The 12,672-nt window shown below is 54.9% G+C and overlaps 3 protein-coding genes and 1 non-coding gene across 12 annotated transcripts in view; 3 read left to right on the top strand and 1 right to left on the bottom strand.

The window, feature by feature from the left end:
• The window catches only part of GLYR1 (glyoxylate reductase 1 homolog), a 30,327-nt gene extending 26,172 nt beyond the window's left edge, over positions 1 to 4,155 (top strand). For all 6 annotated transcript variants that reach the window (XM_031686964.2, XM_031686963.2, XM_015239329.3 and 3 more), the window contains one exon: positions 1,987 to 4,155. In XM_031686964.2, the coding sequence (XP_031542824.1) occupies positions 1,987 to 2,061 (75 nt within the window). In that variant the 3' untranslated portion in view covers positions 2,062 to 4,155. The remainder of the gene's footprint in view (positions 1 to 1,986) is intronic.
• Positions 1,337 to 1,408, top strand: TRNAA-AGC (transfer RNA alanine (anticodon AGC)). The gene has a single exon. It is a non-coding gene; the product is annotated as a tRNA-Ala (tRNA).
• A 399-nt stretch (positions 4,156 to 4,554) lies between the features above and the next one.
• Positions 4,555 to 10,370, top strand: ROGDI (rogdi atypical leucine zipper). 3 transcript variants are annotated; one of them, XM_031686966.2, is made up of 11 exons: positions 4,555 to 4,707; positions 4,779 to 4,850; positions 5,547 to 5,629; positions 5,872 to 5,926; positions 6,623 to 6,703; positions 7,094 to 7,189; positions 8,463 to 8,561; positions 8,932 to 9,045; positions 9,250 to 9,299; positions 9,405 to 9,531; positions 9,828 to 10,370. In XM_031686966.2, the coding sequence occupies exons 1-11, from the start codon at positions 4,663 to 4,665 to the stop codon at positions 9,867 to 9,869; spliced, it is 864 nt and encodes a 287-aa protein (XP_031542826.1). In that variant the 5' UTR covers positions 4,555 to 4,662; the 3' UTR covers positions 9,870 to 10,370. The 3 variants fall into 3 exon arrangements, with proteins under 3 accessions (XP_031542826.1, XP_031542827.1, XP_072798755.1); XM_031686967.2 differs by lacking the exon at positions 6,623 to 6,703; XM_072942654.1 differs by lacking the exons at positions 5,547 to 5,629; positions 5,872 to 5,926.
• A 128-nt stretch (positions 10,371 to 10,498) lies between these two features.
• SMIM22 (small integral membrane protein 22) lies at positions 10,499 to 11,477 on the bottom strand. Of its 2 annotated transcripts, none has more exons than XM_031686969.2 (4): positions 11,436 to 11,477; positions 11,065 to 11,226; positions 10,895 to 10,980; positions 10,499 to 10,771 (listed from the first exon to the last, which is right to left on the bottom strand). In XM_031686969.2, exons 2-4 carry the CDS (start codon positions 11,198 to 11,200, stop codon positions 10,730 to 10,732), a joined length of 264 nt encoding a protein of 87 aa, XP_031542829.2. In that variant the 5' UTR covers positions 11,201 to 11,226; positions 11,436 to 11,477; the 3' UTR covers positions 10,499 to 10,729. The 2 variants fall into 2 exon arrangements, with proteins under 2 accessions (XP_031542829.2, XP_031542830.1); XM_031686970.2 differs by having other exon boundaries at positions 11,409 to 11,447.
• Positions 11,478 to 12,672: the final 1,195 nt, after the last annotated feature.

Genomic DNA, 12,672 nt, shown 5'->3' with positions numbered 1-12,672 from the left:
CTGATTTTCATAGCCTTCTCATGCTTACTGTTTCCATGTGGTACATCTTTTCTTAATCCATTTACTTTCAGCCTATATTTTTAAAGTGTGTCTGTTGTAGACAGTCTATAATTGGGGCTTGTCTGTGAGGTGATTTCCACTTGCCTCTGCCCTGACTCTACAGGATTCGTTGGCTTGGAAACATTTTGGTTATTAATTTCTCTGTGGAGCATGGCGCCTTCTGGCCCTTTGGTTGGTGTGAGTTTAGACTCTCCACTGTTTGGAGCTCAGGATCTTAAGGTTAACTGGTCTGTTGACATTAGTCTTTGTCTTGAAGTCTATTGATATGTGATTGGATTTGGAGCTACCGTTTTTTATCATTTGATTGCCATTTGTCCTCTCTGGCTTTTATTTGTCTGTTCCTCCTTTCTTTTGGGATATTTGAATATTTTTTAGAATTTCATTTTATCTGTTGGTTTTTGAACAATGTGTTGTTTTTCTTTTATCTTTGCTCTAGGGATTGCTGTATTCATCCTTAACTTCACATGCTAGATTGGACCTCTTTACATAAAATGTAGATCCATTTACCCCTCTCTTGTCCTTTTAGGCAGAATTTCTCACCCTGGGCACCTTTGACATTTTGTCGTGGGAGCCGTACGTGCATTGCAGGATGTTTAGCAGCATCCCTGTCTTCTACCCACTAGATACTGGTTGCACCCCCCTCAGTTGATAGCAGATGTCCCCAGGCATTACCAAATGCCCTTCGGGGGCGGGTGCAGAATAACCCCAGGTTGAGAACCACTGTTTTAGGGTACAGATGTCCTGTGTGTTACATTTGCTTTTGTTTTAACCCACCAGTGTTGGAATGTCTTGCTTTAAGTCGCCACATGTAATTTAAAGAAATTAAGGGGGAAAAAACTTTATATTTCTCTAATTTACCATTTCCAGTGCTTTTCATTACTTTATGAAGAATTGAATTTCTGTCTGGTATTGTTTCCTTTCAGCTGGAAGAACCTGCTTTAGCATTTCTTGAATGCAGGTCTACTGACAATGACTGAGTTTTTTTTAATCCAAAAAGGTCTTTTCTTAGCCTTCATTCTGAGTTGACAGCTTCACCTGAGCTGTAGTAGACATCAATTATGGTAGCTCCAACTGAGCTATGTTTAAAAAAAGAGAGAAATGCAGCTTTTTAATTCTTCTCACACTCTTTCATATTTACCTAGTACTTCTGGGTAGCTGTAATTGTAATTCTAGGCTCTGGGGACATGGGGTATAGCCCCTTCTCTTCCTTGTGGAGCTTACATAAACGGAAGGGGCACAAAGTAAGCACATAAATGTTTAAACAAAAATTGCAGGGGGGGGTATAGCTCAGTGGTAGAGCACATGCTTAGCATGCATGAGGTCCTGGGTTCGATCCCCAGTACTTCCATTTAAAATAAATAAACCTAATTACCTTCTCCTGAAAAAAAAAATCCAATAAAAATTTTAAAATAAATTTTAAAAAAAAGAATTGCAGAAGGTTAGAATTAAAGTAAAACAAAGTAAAAGGAAAGGGATGGCCGGGTGAAGTGGTGCAGCTGCTGCTTTAGGTGGGAGAGGCAGGTAAGGCCTCGGAGATGATTGGGAAGGAGCCAGCCATGCTGAGAGAAGGGCAGGGAAGCAGCCCAGAGAATAACATGGGAAGCCCTCGGAGTGTCTTCAGCAGGAAGAGACATGATTGATTGTCACTACTAACAATGCTGAGTTTACATCCCTGCCTCTGAACAGTTTACATCCCTCACTCCATTTAATCCTCACAGTAACACCTTCCCTGTAAAATCAAGAAGCGCTGGCAGAGGCACTTTGTCCAAAGTCAGGCGAGTTAGTGGAGGATCCAGGAGTCACAGCCAGACAGCCTGGGCTCCAGAACCTACCTACCTAACAACATCTAGGACTGCCTCCAGGAAGCAGATCTGTGTCTGTGAGTCAGCTCTGTGACTAGACTGAGCCCATGTCATTTTTTTCCAGGTGTACAAAAGAGCCAAGGCACTGGACCAGTCTGACAACGACATGTCTGCCGTGTACCGAGCCTATATACACTAAGCCCTGAGCCCCACCCCACCCCACCCCCTAGTCTTCCCTCTGACCTCCTCTTCCTCATACGGGGTTGGGGTCCTGGAACTTACCTCTGGACCAGTCCGCCTGTCTCCATCTCCTTTTATACAGACTTTGAGACTTGCCATCAGCACAGCACACGGCATCACTCCTCCCCTGGAGGTCCTGGAGAGGGGACAGATGTCAGCAGGATTGGCCTGTGGGAAAGCTCTTGAGCTGGGCACTGGCCCTGGACTAGGTGGCTGTGTGTTCACACACACACACACACACCCCACGCACCCCACACACCCCACACCCCGGGATAGAAGCTGCCCAGAAACTGCTGCCTGGCTTTTTTTTTCCTTCTTCCGAGTTGTCTTATCTCAGACCCCTTCCAGTTGAGGCACTAGAATCAGCAGTGAGAACTGGAAGCTTTCCCACTGCTTCCCTCGGAGTGAAGAGGCTGTGGTTCTATCAACCGTGCCCCACTGGATCCCACACAGAGAGAGGCTATGGGCCAAGATGAGCCAGCACAGACTCTAAACAGAGGGTTCCATGGGCCCTCCAACCTCAGGTGACCAGCTGATGAGGACTGTCTGTTTAAGCTACCAGTGTGCAACCAATTCTCCATAAATGCCTTTGTGAGCTGAAAAAAGATTGGCAAAGTCAAGCGAAGACAGGGCTCTGGCTTTCCAGGGAGAGCAGCAGCCAGCCCGCCTCTAGGTGAGCCTCACAGGAACCTACTCGCTGCTGTTCAGCACCTGTCCCAGAAGTCACCGTCACTGTGGAGCCCTGGGCTGGGATCAGACTTCCTCGCTTTGGTGTAGGGAGCTCACTCCTCACCAGGCTGTTGTATCTGGATTTGCATTCCAGCCCTTGGGAAAGGGGATCCTGAGGGCCACAAGTGAGGAGTGAAGAGGGAGGGGGAGTGGGGCTCCCTCCTGTTTCCGTTACAGACACTTCACCTGGCTCTGAAGAGCCACTCTGACCCAGGTCCCCTCACATCAGTCCCATCTTCTCCAGCCTGCCCCTGCACAAGTCCCCTGCATGCCCACCTTTCTCCATTCTCCACTCTCCCCCTTTTCTTCCCTTGGAGACAGTATTTCTTTGTCTGTTCCTTCTTTGGCCCAGACCCAGCCTGACCAACGATGACCATTTCTTAGGCTCAGCTCTTGAAACAGGAATGAGTGTCTTCACTTCAGCCAGCAGCATGGTCTTCGGTGCTTCCAGGGCCCCAGGGTCTGTCGGGAGGGAAGAGGAGAGCTAGGCCTGACCAAATCTGAGCTAACTGACCCTCAGAGGTGGACCTAAGACATCCTCGAGACCCTAGCATTTCTCCTTGGATGGGGGACCAGAGGGGCTTGGAATGTGGCATAAGAACAAGGAGAAGTCACCTAAAGGATGTCAGTGTTTTCACCCTCTGCATGGGTTGAATTTTCCAAAGTTAACACTGTGCAGAAGGTCAGCATTTATAGTGAATATACAATGTTAATAGAATGAGGTGGCCACGCTGGTGTGGGCCCCCTCCCCCTCAGAGCTTTGGCCCTTTTCCACTGATCAGAACCCAGGTTAGGGGATCTCAGAAGACATGGGGGGAGGGGGCGGGGGAGATGCCTGTGGTTTTTGGCACAGTTGTTAATTTCACTGGGATGTTGGATTCTTTTCTGTCTGAATACAAAGCCTGTTTTCGTCCTAGCCGGACATGGGGGGTGGGGGTGGGGGAAGATGCTGTAACGAAACTGGGTAGTCAATGTTGTCTTAATATTGTTGACAATTCTGTAAAGTTCCTTTCTATGACTATTTCTGTTTAAGCTATTTCACCCTTGTTTTGAAAACCTTCCCTTTTGAGGAGAAAATGTGACACTTGTGAAAAAGCTTGTATGAAAGCTCTCCACCACTACCCTTTTTTTTTCCTTTAAACCTTTAAGTGACAAATCTTCTAGGCAATTAAGGTTGTGAATTTTTATTTTTGCTTTGTTTTTAATGGACATTTGTCTTTCAGAATAGGATTGTGTGATGTTTAAATGGCAAAAACAAAACATGATTTTGTGCAATTAACAAAAAGCTACTGCAAGCAAAATAAAACGTTTCTTGGTAACACAACTGTGACCTTGGCGGTGGTTCGCGCCCCGGCTCCACGCGGTCGAGGGAAAAGTAGGGACGGGCGCGGAGCGACGACTTCATCGGCACAGCGCCGGACTGTCTGGTGGCCCCTCCCGGACCAGCGGAACTAGCGGGCTGGTGGCGAGGCCCGGCGGAAGCAAGCTGCCCCGTCCACCAATCGCCGGACGCGGCGAGAGCAAGCCATCCTGCCAGCCAATCGATGAGTGCAAGCGAAGCACGGCGCCCTATAAGAGCAGGAAAGGGGCGGGACGAGCGGCCACAGCGCTCCAGCTTAGAGAGCAGCCATGGAAGCGGCGCCCGACGCGGCTGCTGCGGCCGGCCGGTGCCGGCGGGTTCCAGGGCGCTCGCGGCGTCGCGGGCTGGGGGCGGGGCGGGTGCCGGCGCAGCCAATCGGCGGCGGGGGGTGGGCCCGCGCCCCGCCTGCGGACCGAGTGGCGAGCAGACGGCGGGCAGGTGACGACGGTCGCTGGGCAGCGAGTGGCGGCGATGGCGACCGTGATGGCAGCGACGACGGCGGAGCGGGCGGTGCTGGTGAGGCCCGTGGGCGGGGCAGGGTGAGGGTCGGCGGGCCGGGACAGCTGACAGCGAGGCTGTCCCCACAGGAGGAGGAGTTCCGCTGGCTGTTGCACGACGAGGTGCACGCCGTGCTGAGGCAGCTGCAGGACATCCTCAAGGTAACGCGTCTGTCGGGCCTCTAAGGGCGCCCACCCTCCCCATCCTCCCTCAGCGCGGCTCCTGCCCCGGCCTCCCGTGCCTGCCGCCCGAGCGCCGGCTGTGAACGCAATGCCTTGTGTTTAGACCAGGCCCAGCCCTCTGTGGACTTAGAGTCTAGCCGGGGGCACCAGCAGATAATTACCCAATTCTACAAGCAGCTTTATGAGCGCGGTGGGCTTGGGTTGAGCCCGGGGTCGGGGAACGCTTCCTTTGGAACTGTGACATTTAACCTCAGATCTGAAAGACTCAGCATTTCGACCTCAGCCAAGTACTCCATTTCTCTGGGTCTCCACTTTGCAAAAAGGAGATAGCAGTACTAGCCTCAGGGCTGTCGTGAAGATAAGATAGCCTGTAAAGTCACCCAGAATGTCCAGGCAATGCCTGGTAAGGCCAGAATTGTGGGTTGCCATGACTACTGTCATTTCTGACTTTGCTTCCCACATCCAAGCACCTTAACCAAGCTAGGAGGGTATCTCTTGGCTCTATATCCCATGTTGGGCACACAGTAGGCTCCCAGGGAACGTGGAAGGAGCAAGTATCAGCTCAGGTAGGACCTGAAACTCAGGCTGTGGGGGAGGGGCCTTGGGAGTGGGGCTTCTGGAAGACGCGCTGGGCTGGTGTGGGTGAACTTTACCCCACTCCCCTCTGTCCCCCAGGAGGCCTCTCTCCGCTTCACTCTGCCAGGTTCAGGCACCGAGGGGCCCACCAAGCAGGAGAACTTCATCCTGGGCAGCTGTGGGTGAGCCCCGGCTGGGTGGAAATGGGAGGATGGGCTCTTTGCGAAGGGAATCACCTGGATACCCTCTAGGACAAGTGGCACGGCCAAAGCCCTGCCCTGCAGACTGACTTCAGCTCTGATGTCCAGAGGGTGTGCAGTGGGACAGGCTGGACCATCCTGTGACAGCCAGGGGCAGCCTGTTGGGAGGGTTGGTAGTAGGAGGGGGCAGCCGCAGGCCCTGCTCTGACCCACGTGTATTGCAGCACAGACCAGGTGAAGGGCGTGCTGACTCTACAAGGGGATGCACTGAGCCAGGCGGTGAGTTCCCCGGCCCCTCTCCCCTTCTCATGCTGTCACAGGAGCCTGTGGGGAAGAGCATGGGAGGCCTCCTGCTTATCTCAGCTCTACCACCAGCTTGCTGCGTGACTCTGGGCAAGATCCTTAATCTCTATGGGCTTCAGTTTCCTTACTTGTTAAAATGACAATGACCCCTCCTAACTTGCTCATGGGATTTGGTGTGTGGCTTCAGTGAGAGGTGCAGGAAGGGGCAGATGCTCTGCAGACAACCCTACCTGGAGTCTGGGCTCAGGGATTAGGCTGGCCCCAGATCAAAGTGGAATCAGCCAACATCTGAGTTCTGTCTGCACCTGACCCTGTGCCAGGTGCCAAGGCATGGAAGAAGTTCCTTCTCCTCCTCGGGTGGGCGGTTTGTCCCTTGGCATGTACAGATGTTCCCTATTTGTGCACAACCACACACCTCTCCCAGCCAAGGCCACCTTCCCCTTTCTTTTTTCCCTTTCATTTCTTTGTGGTTCCTCTTGGGCCTGGGTTCCTGTTTCCTGACCTCCCTGTTCACCCTTCAGTTGGCCAAAGTGTTGAGACCCTCTGCCCCAGGAAGTGGCTGAGGCCTGACCTGCAGCACACACCTGGTTTCTGCGCCTGGCTCAAGGGCTCAGAGTGGCCAAAAGCAGGAGGGCGTCCCTCTGGCCAGCTTATCCCGCTCTTGCCCAGCAGGATGTGAACCTGAAGACGCCCCGTAACAACCAGCTGCTGCACTTCGCCTTCCGGGAGGACAAGCAGTGGAAGCTGCAGCAGGTGACCTGGCCCTTCATTGTCCAGGGCTCAGGCCACAAGGGCAGGCAGGGGCAGGCCTCTGTGGGGACTGGCAGCCATAGCAAGCCTGGGAGGGTGTTTTTTCCAGCAGGGCAACTGGGGCGGGCGGTGCCTGATCTCCAAAGCCTAGCCTGTCCTCTGTGTAGGACACCCTGAACAAATCACTCCCTGCCGAGAGCCTCCAGGGGCTTCCCATGGCTCTTGGGGACCAAGTCTATGCTCTCTAGCAGCTCCTATGTGACTATGCCTGGCCTCTGCCCCTTACCTCTCACTGGCCACCAGCTTTTTCCACCTCAAGGCCTTTGCTCTGAAGGCAGCACCTCTCCCTGCCGAGGCCCAGCCCTCTGACCACCCACTGGGCACTGTTTTCAGATCCAGGATGCCAGGAACCACGTGAGCCAAGCCATTTACCTCCTCGCCAACCGGGATGAGAGCTACCAGTTCCGGACGGGAGCAGAGGTCCTCAAGGTGAGCTGCCCCGAGGGACAGGAGAGCCAGGTTCCCTGACCAGGCCCCTGGAGAGCTCTGCCCCTACATTCTCAGGTGGAGCTGATGGTTGACCCCTCAGCTCTCAGTGTACCCACATCCATCCAGCCAGTTGAATGGCTCACAGTCCAGACTCCAGAATCAGACCTGGGATCTGATCCCAGGGCCTCCACAATGAGCTGTGCAACCTCAGGTCACTTACTTAGCCACTCTTTGCCTCAGTAGCCTCATAGCCTCACCTGTAAAAGGGGAACAAGCTATAGTGACTACCAATTGTGACAACGCAGGTAAAGTGGCCCCTAGGAAGTGCTCAGTCAATAGTAGCTGCAGGTGTTAGTATGGACAACAGAAAACCTTTGTTATTAACAAAGTAAATTCATATGGTGTGGAGGGACAAGGTGAGCCCAGATGCCCTGGGTTCATGCCTTAGTTCTGCCCCTGACTTGCTGTGTGTCCTCAGGTGATTCACCTTACCCTCTCTGGACCTCTGGGTCCACATATGAACACTTGGAATCAGATGGACTAAGATCCCTCTCAGAACTATGACTGCCTTGTGGGGTATAAGGTGCAGCCCCCGCACCTCCAGCCAGTAATTCTGCCTTTCCTGGGAGCCAGGTGACCCCAGCACCGCAGCAACAGCTGGATGAACAGCTGGAAGCAGTGGAAACTAGGGCTCTGAATTTGAGCAAGAGCTTTGCTCCATGGCAGAAGAAAGGGCTGAGTTCCAGATGGCTCCACTGTTCCTAGCTGTGTGACCTTAGCCCTTTGGAGCCTCAGTTTCCTCACCTGTGAAAACGGGGCTGCTGCCCACCTTAAGGCTCCAACTCAGCGTCCCAGTGCTTCCTCCAGGAAGCCTTCCCTGGCTCCTTGCACCCAAGCTGAATTAGATTCTTTTCTTCTAATTTCCTTCATTGCCTGTACCCCCATCTACAAAGCCCTCATGCCCTTTGGGACTAACTTCCGGGATCTTTCCATTCCCCATTGGATCAGCACCCAGCATTCCATGCAGTAGGACCTTCCAAATGGGTGGTCAGCAGTGAAGATGTCCTGCCCCCCACCCCCAGCTACAGCCCAATTACCTGAATCTTTAACGAGCCTCCTGCTTATTCAGGCCCTGAGACCCCCAGGGAAGCAGCTGGGAGCTGCGGTAACTTTGTCGCTCTCTGATGTGGGGGCTGGGGAGTGGGGAAGAGGTTGGAATCAGGACTAGGCTCCGCTGCCTTCACAGCCACTGTGACAAGTCCCCTTTCCCCAGCTGATGGACGCCGTGATGCTGCAGCTGACTAGAGCCCGAAACCGGCTCACCACCCCAGCCACCCTCACTCTGCCTGAGATCGCTGCCAGCGGCCTCACGGTCAGTGCCTCAGACCAGCCACCGCTCCAGGAGAAGGGGTCCCCACAGAGGGACCCAGCTTGCCCCTGGGAGGGACACGGGTGCCAGAGGGGCCTGGAAGCCCCAAACTGTCGACAGAGTTCTATGTCTGTGCACAGTTTTCTGGGATAGGGTCCTTGGCTTCCGTCCTGCATCCCCCAAATATGTCACCCCTGATCTGGGTCAGTGGTTCCCAAGCCCAGTGGTGCAGGAAGATACCTGGGGCACCTGGGGAGAGTCTAGAAGCCCCAGTCCATGGGATGGGGGCTGAGATTCCCCCATGTGGTTGTTGGAGGGGCGGTGACTGCCTGGACCTCATCCCACCTGCTTGCCCGCCCCCTTCTGCCTACAGAGGATGTTCGCCCCGGCCCTGCCCTCCGACCTGCTGGTCAACGTCTACATCAACCTCAACAAGCTCTGTCTCACCGTGTATCAGCTGCATGCTCTGCAGCCCAATTCCACCAAGGTGAGCACCCCGCCCTGCCTGCCCGCTCTGTCCCAGCCTGCCCCAGCCCCAGCCTCAGCCCACCCTGCAGCCCCTGCCCCTGCCCCTTCCCCAGCCCCTGCTCCTGCCCCTGCCCCAGCACTTGCCCCAGCCCCTGCCCCTGCCCCCCGCCCCAGCCCACCCTGCAGCCTGGGGCCTGACTTGGTTTGATGCTCTTCTACCTAGAACTTCCGCCCATCTGGAGGCGCTGTGCTCCACAGCCCCGGGGCCATGTTGTAAGTAGGCTGCCTGGGAGGGGTCCCTGGAGCTCCCTCTGCACCTCGGGGGATGGAGTCCGGACTGGCCCAGCCGCCCTCAGGGACCCTCCCATCTCTCCCCAGTGAGTGGGGTACACAGCGTCTGGAGGTGAGTCACGTGCACAAGGTGGAGTGTGTGATCCCGTGGCTCAACGATGCCCTCGTCTTCTTCACCGTCTCCCTGCAGCTGTGCCAGCAGCTCAAGGATAAGGTGGGCACATGGGCGGAGGAGGGGTGTCACTCAGGTTAGGCTAGCCAAACAGCAGGTTGTTTAGCCCATTTGGGGGGATTCCAAGGGCTCCTGTCACACCTCCAAAGCACCCCCACATCTTAAGGTCTGTTGTGCTCTCCGCACACCCCAGACATGGTGTTGCTAGGCAACGGTATCCTCTCCTGGACATGGCCCTTGGATGACCTTGAAGTCTCTCCTGAGTCACAGAAGGTGCAGCAGGGGCCAGACCCCCAGCACCACCCCTCACCATGTCTCCCATCTCCCTCCCCGTCTAGATCTCCGTGTTCTCCAGCTACTGGAGCTATAGGCCTTTCTGAGCAGAGCACCCAAGAGCCTGTACCCCTGGGAATGGCCCCTGCCTGAGGATCCCCGTCCTCCCCCAACCCCCTCTCCCCGCCCAGAGTGCCGGCCAGTGCTGCACACTGTTTGTTTCCAGCGGGCTGTTTATTTCTCTCTTCACCCTGTCCTGCCTGTCACATCTGCACAGATGGGATTGAACACTAGACCCACTGGGAGGGACACTAGCTTGCTTTTTCATTTTGGATGGGGGAAGTCAGAAAGGCAGGGCCCCGTTCCAAGCCCTGCCCTCCCTACAAGGCCAGAACCTTTGGACTCAGGGTGGGGCCAGGCCAAGAGCTCTCCTTCCTCCCCTCTTAGCTGCCTGCCAAGCTTCCCCAGGATGGCGAGGGTGGTGGCTCTGAGCTGTGAGTTGGGAGGGAAGGAGGACAGGGGCCGCCCCCCCGTGAGCTGTGGTGCCCTTGACCATGTCTGCTCTAGCAGGGCCTCTGAGAAATAAAGATCATCTGACGTTGCCTGGAGCCCTGTCTGTCTGTCTGTCTGTCTGAATGGGGGCCTGGCCAGGGGGTCCCTGATGGCCAGGAGCTGGGCTCAGGACTCAGTGACTGAGCCCCTGGCCTCCCGGTGCAGAGGGGCCCAGTGGGATGGCCACACAGACTGTTGCTGGGTGGCTCCAGCACATCACCTGAGGCCTCCTGGTGACAGTCATGCCAGCTGCGGGCTGTTGAGGGACCCAAGCGGCATCTAGATGAAGCAGTGAGGGCCTGCACTGCCCACCCTGACGGGAGGGTCGGAACATGCTCCACACTCAGGCTGCAAATGAACAAGGCGTTGTTTCTCCTTCCCGGGGGACCAGAGCAGGGGGCAGGGACTCTCTGCGCTAAGGTTCCAGGGCCAAGTTATCAAATCCCCGGGAGTTTTTCTGCAAAAGAGGCACAGAGAGGGCGAGTGGCTTCACTCCTCGGTCCGCTCCGACCCCTCTCCACAGTAAGCCCAGCACCCACCCCAGCGCAGATCCATGCTGCCCCTGGTGCCCAGGGCTCACCTTCTGGGACCTGGGGGAGCGGTGCTGGCAGCAGTCAGGGCAGCAGCAGTGGAAGCAGACGAGCAGCAGCAGGAGCAGCACGACTCCTGGGGGCGGGACGGGTGTCCAGATATGGCCCTCGGCCTGGGAGGCAGACGAGGTGGGAGGGCGAGAGGCTGAGCCACACTCACCGAGAAAGATGAGGAAGATGAGGAACGCAGCGGTGTCCCACTTGGACTGGAACAGCTGGCCACTCTTCAGTTTCCCCAGCACTTGCTGGACTGTAGCGTTCAGCTCCTGCTTCAGGTCCTCCGTCGACAAGGCCATCTCAGCAGGAGGGTCCTGGGTGCCACCTGCTCCAGCCCCCCAGAGTGCCATCTCAGAACCCTGGGCTCCTCTGGGGCTGCCATATCCGGCCTCCACAGTCCAGCCCTGGCCCTGCCCGCCCACACCACCTCTCTGGGCCCCAGCCCCTACCCCTGCCCGTCTTCCTCTCCTGACCCCGACCCTGGCCAGGGCAGCCCCCTCCCCTTACTCTTTCCCGGCAGCCCCATCGCCGGACCTGCCTCTGGGCTCCCCCAGCCAGACCGGTCCTGGGTCCTGGGAGCACAGACTACTTCCTGCTTCCGGATCCGCATCACCTGGGGCCTGGGCAGCCAGCCCCTCCCACCCTGCTCCCCCAGGGCCAGCCCGGGGCTGCGGAGCTTGGTGGGGCGGGGCCTGTGTCCCACAGGTGTGCTTCCTGCCTCCTAACAGCAGCAAATGCTGCGGGACCCAGAGAGGCGGCCACCAGCCGGTCTACCTCTTCATTCTGGGCATTTTTTCACTTTTTCTCATAAACCAGGCCAGCAGCTGGGAACACAGTGGGCGCTCAGCCTCTGTTGATTTCACAGATGAAGACAAAAAAAATGGCGGGAGGTGGGAGGGAGGGAGAAGCTGGTTCCATTTCCCAGCCCTTCCCTGACCAGCGGCCATGTGCCTGGCATCCCACTTGCAGCCTTTTGGGGTTCTCCTCCTCTATTCTAATCCTCACAGTGACCCTTACAAGACAATGGTTTTCGCCACTCAAATGAGCTCTATCCCCGGAACTTGGGGCCTGGGGCTCCCTATGTACCATCTGGTGGCAGCTCTAACTCCTCCATTACTCTGACCAGGCCCACCAAGGGCCAGGACTGCTGGGCACTTGGGTCTGTGGGTAAACCAGGTGGACATACCTTCTTGTCCTTGTGGGACTTATGGTCTAGCAGGGAAAGCTTACTGGCTAATGTTAGGCTCTGTGCCTGTCATCATACAGACACACCTTTCTGTACTGCACTTTGCAGTAAAGAAAGTTTTTGACAAATTGTAGCAACCCTGGGTGGAACAAATCTACTGGGGACATTTTCCAACAGCATTTAGAAACTTTCATTGTTATTATTGTGGCGATCTGTGATCAGTGATCTTTGATGTTACTAACTGTAATCATTTTGGCAATTTTAGCAAAGTATTTTTAATTAAGACCTGTACATTGTTTTTTTAGACACAATGCTATTGAACACTTAATAGATTACAGTATAATGTAAACATAACTTTTTTATTGAAGTATAGTCAGTTTACAGTGCTGTGTCAATTTCTAGTGCACAGCATCATGTTTCAGTCATACATATATTCCTATTCATACTCTTTTTCATTATAGGTTACCACAAGATACTGAATATAGTTCCCCATGCTATACAGTATGAACTTGTTGTTTATCTTATATGTAGTAGCTAGTATATGCAAATCTTGAACTTCCATTTTATCCCTTCCCACTTGCTTTC

Source organism: Vicugna pacos, chromosome 18 (genome assembly GCF_048564905.1).
Source record: "Vicugna pacos chromosome 18, VicPac4, whole genome shotgun sequence".
NCBI lineage: Eukaryota > Metazoa > Chordata > Mammalia > Artiodactyla > Camelidae > Vicugna > Vicugna pacos.
This window is presented reverse-complemented; position numbering and strand designations above follow the sequence as displayed.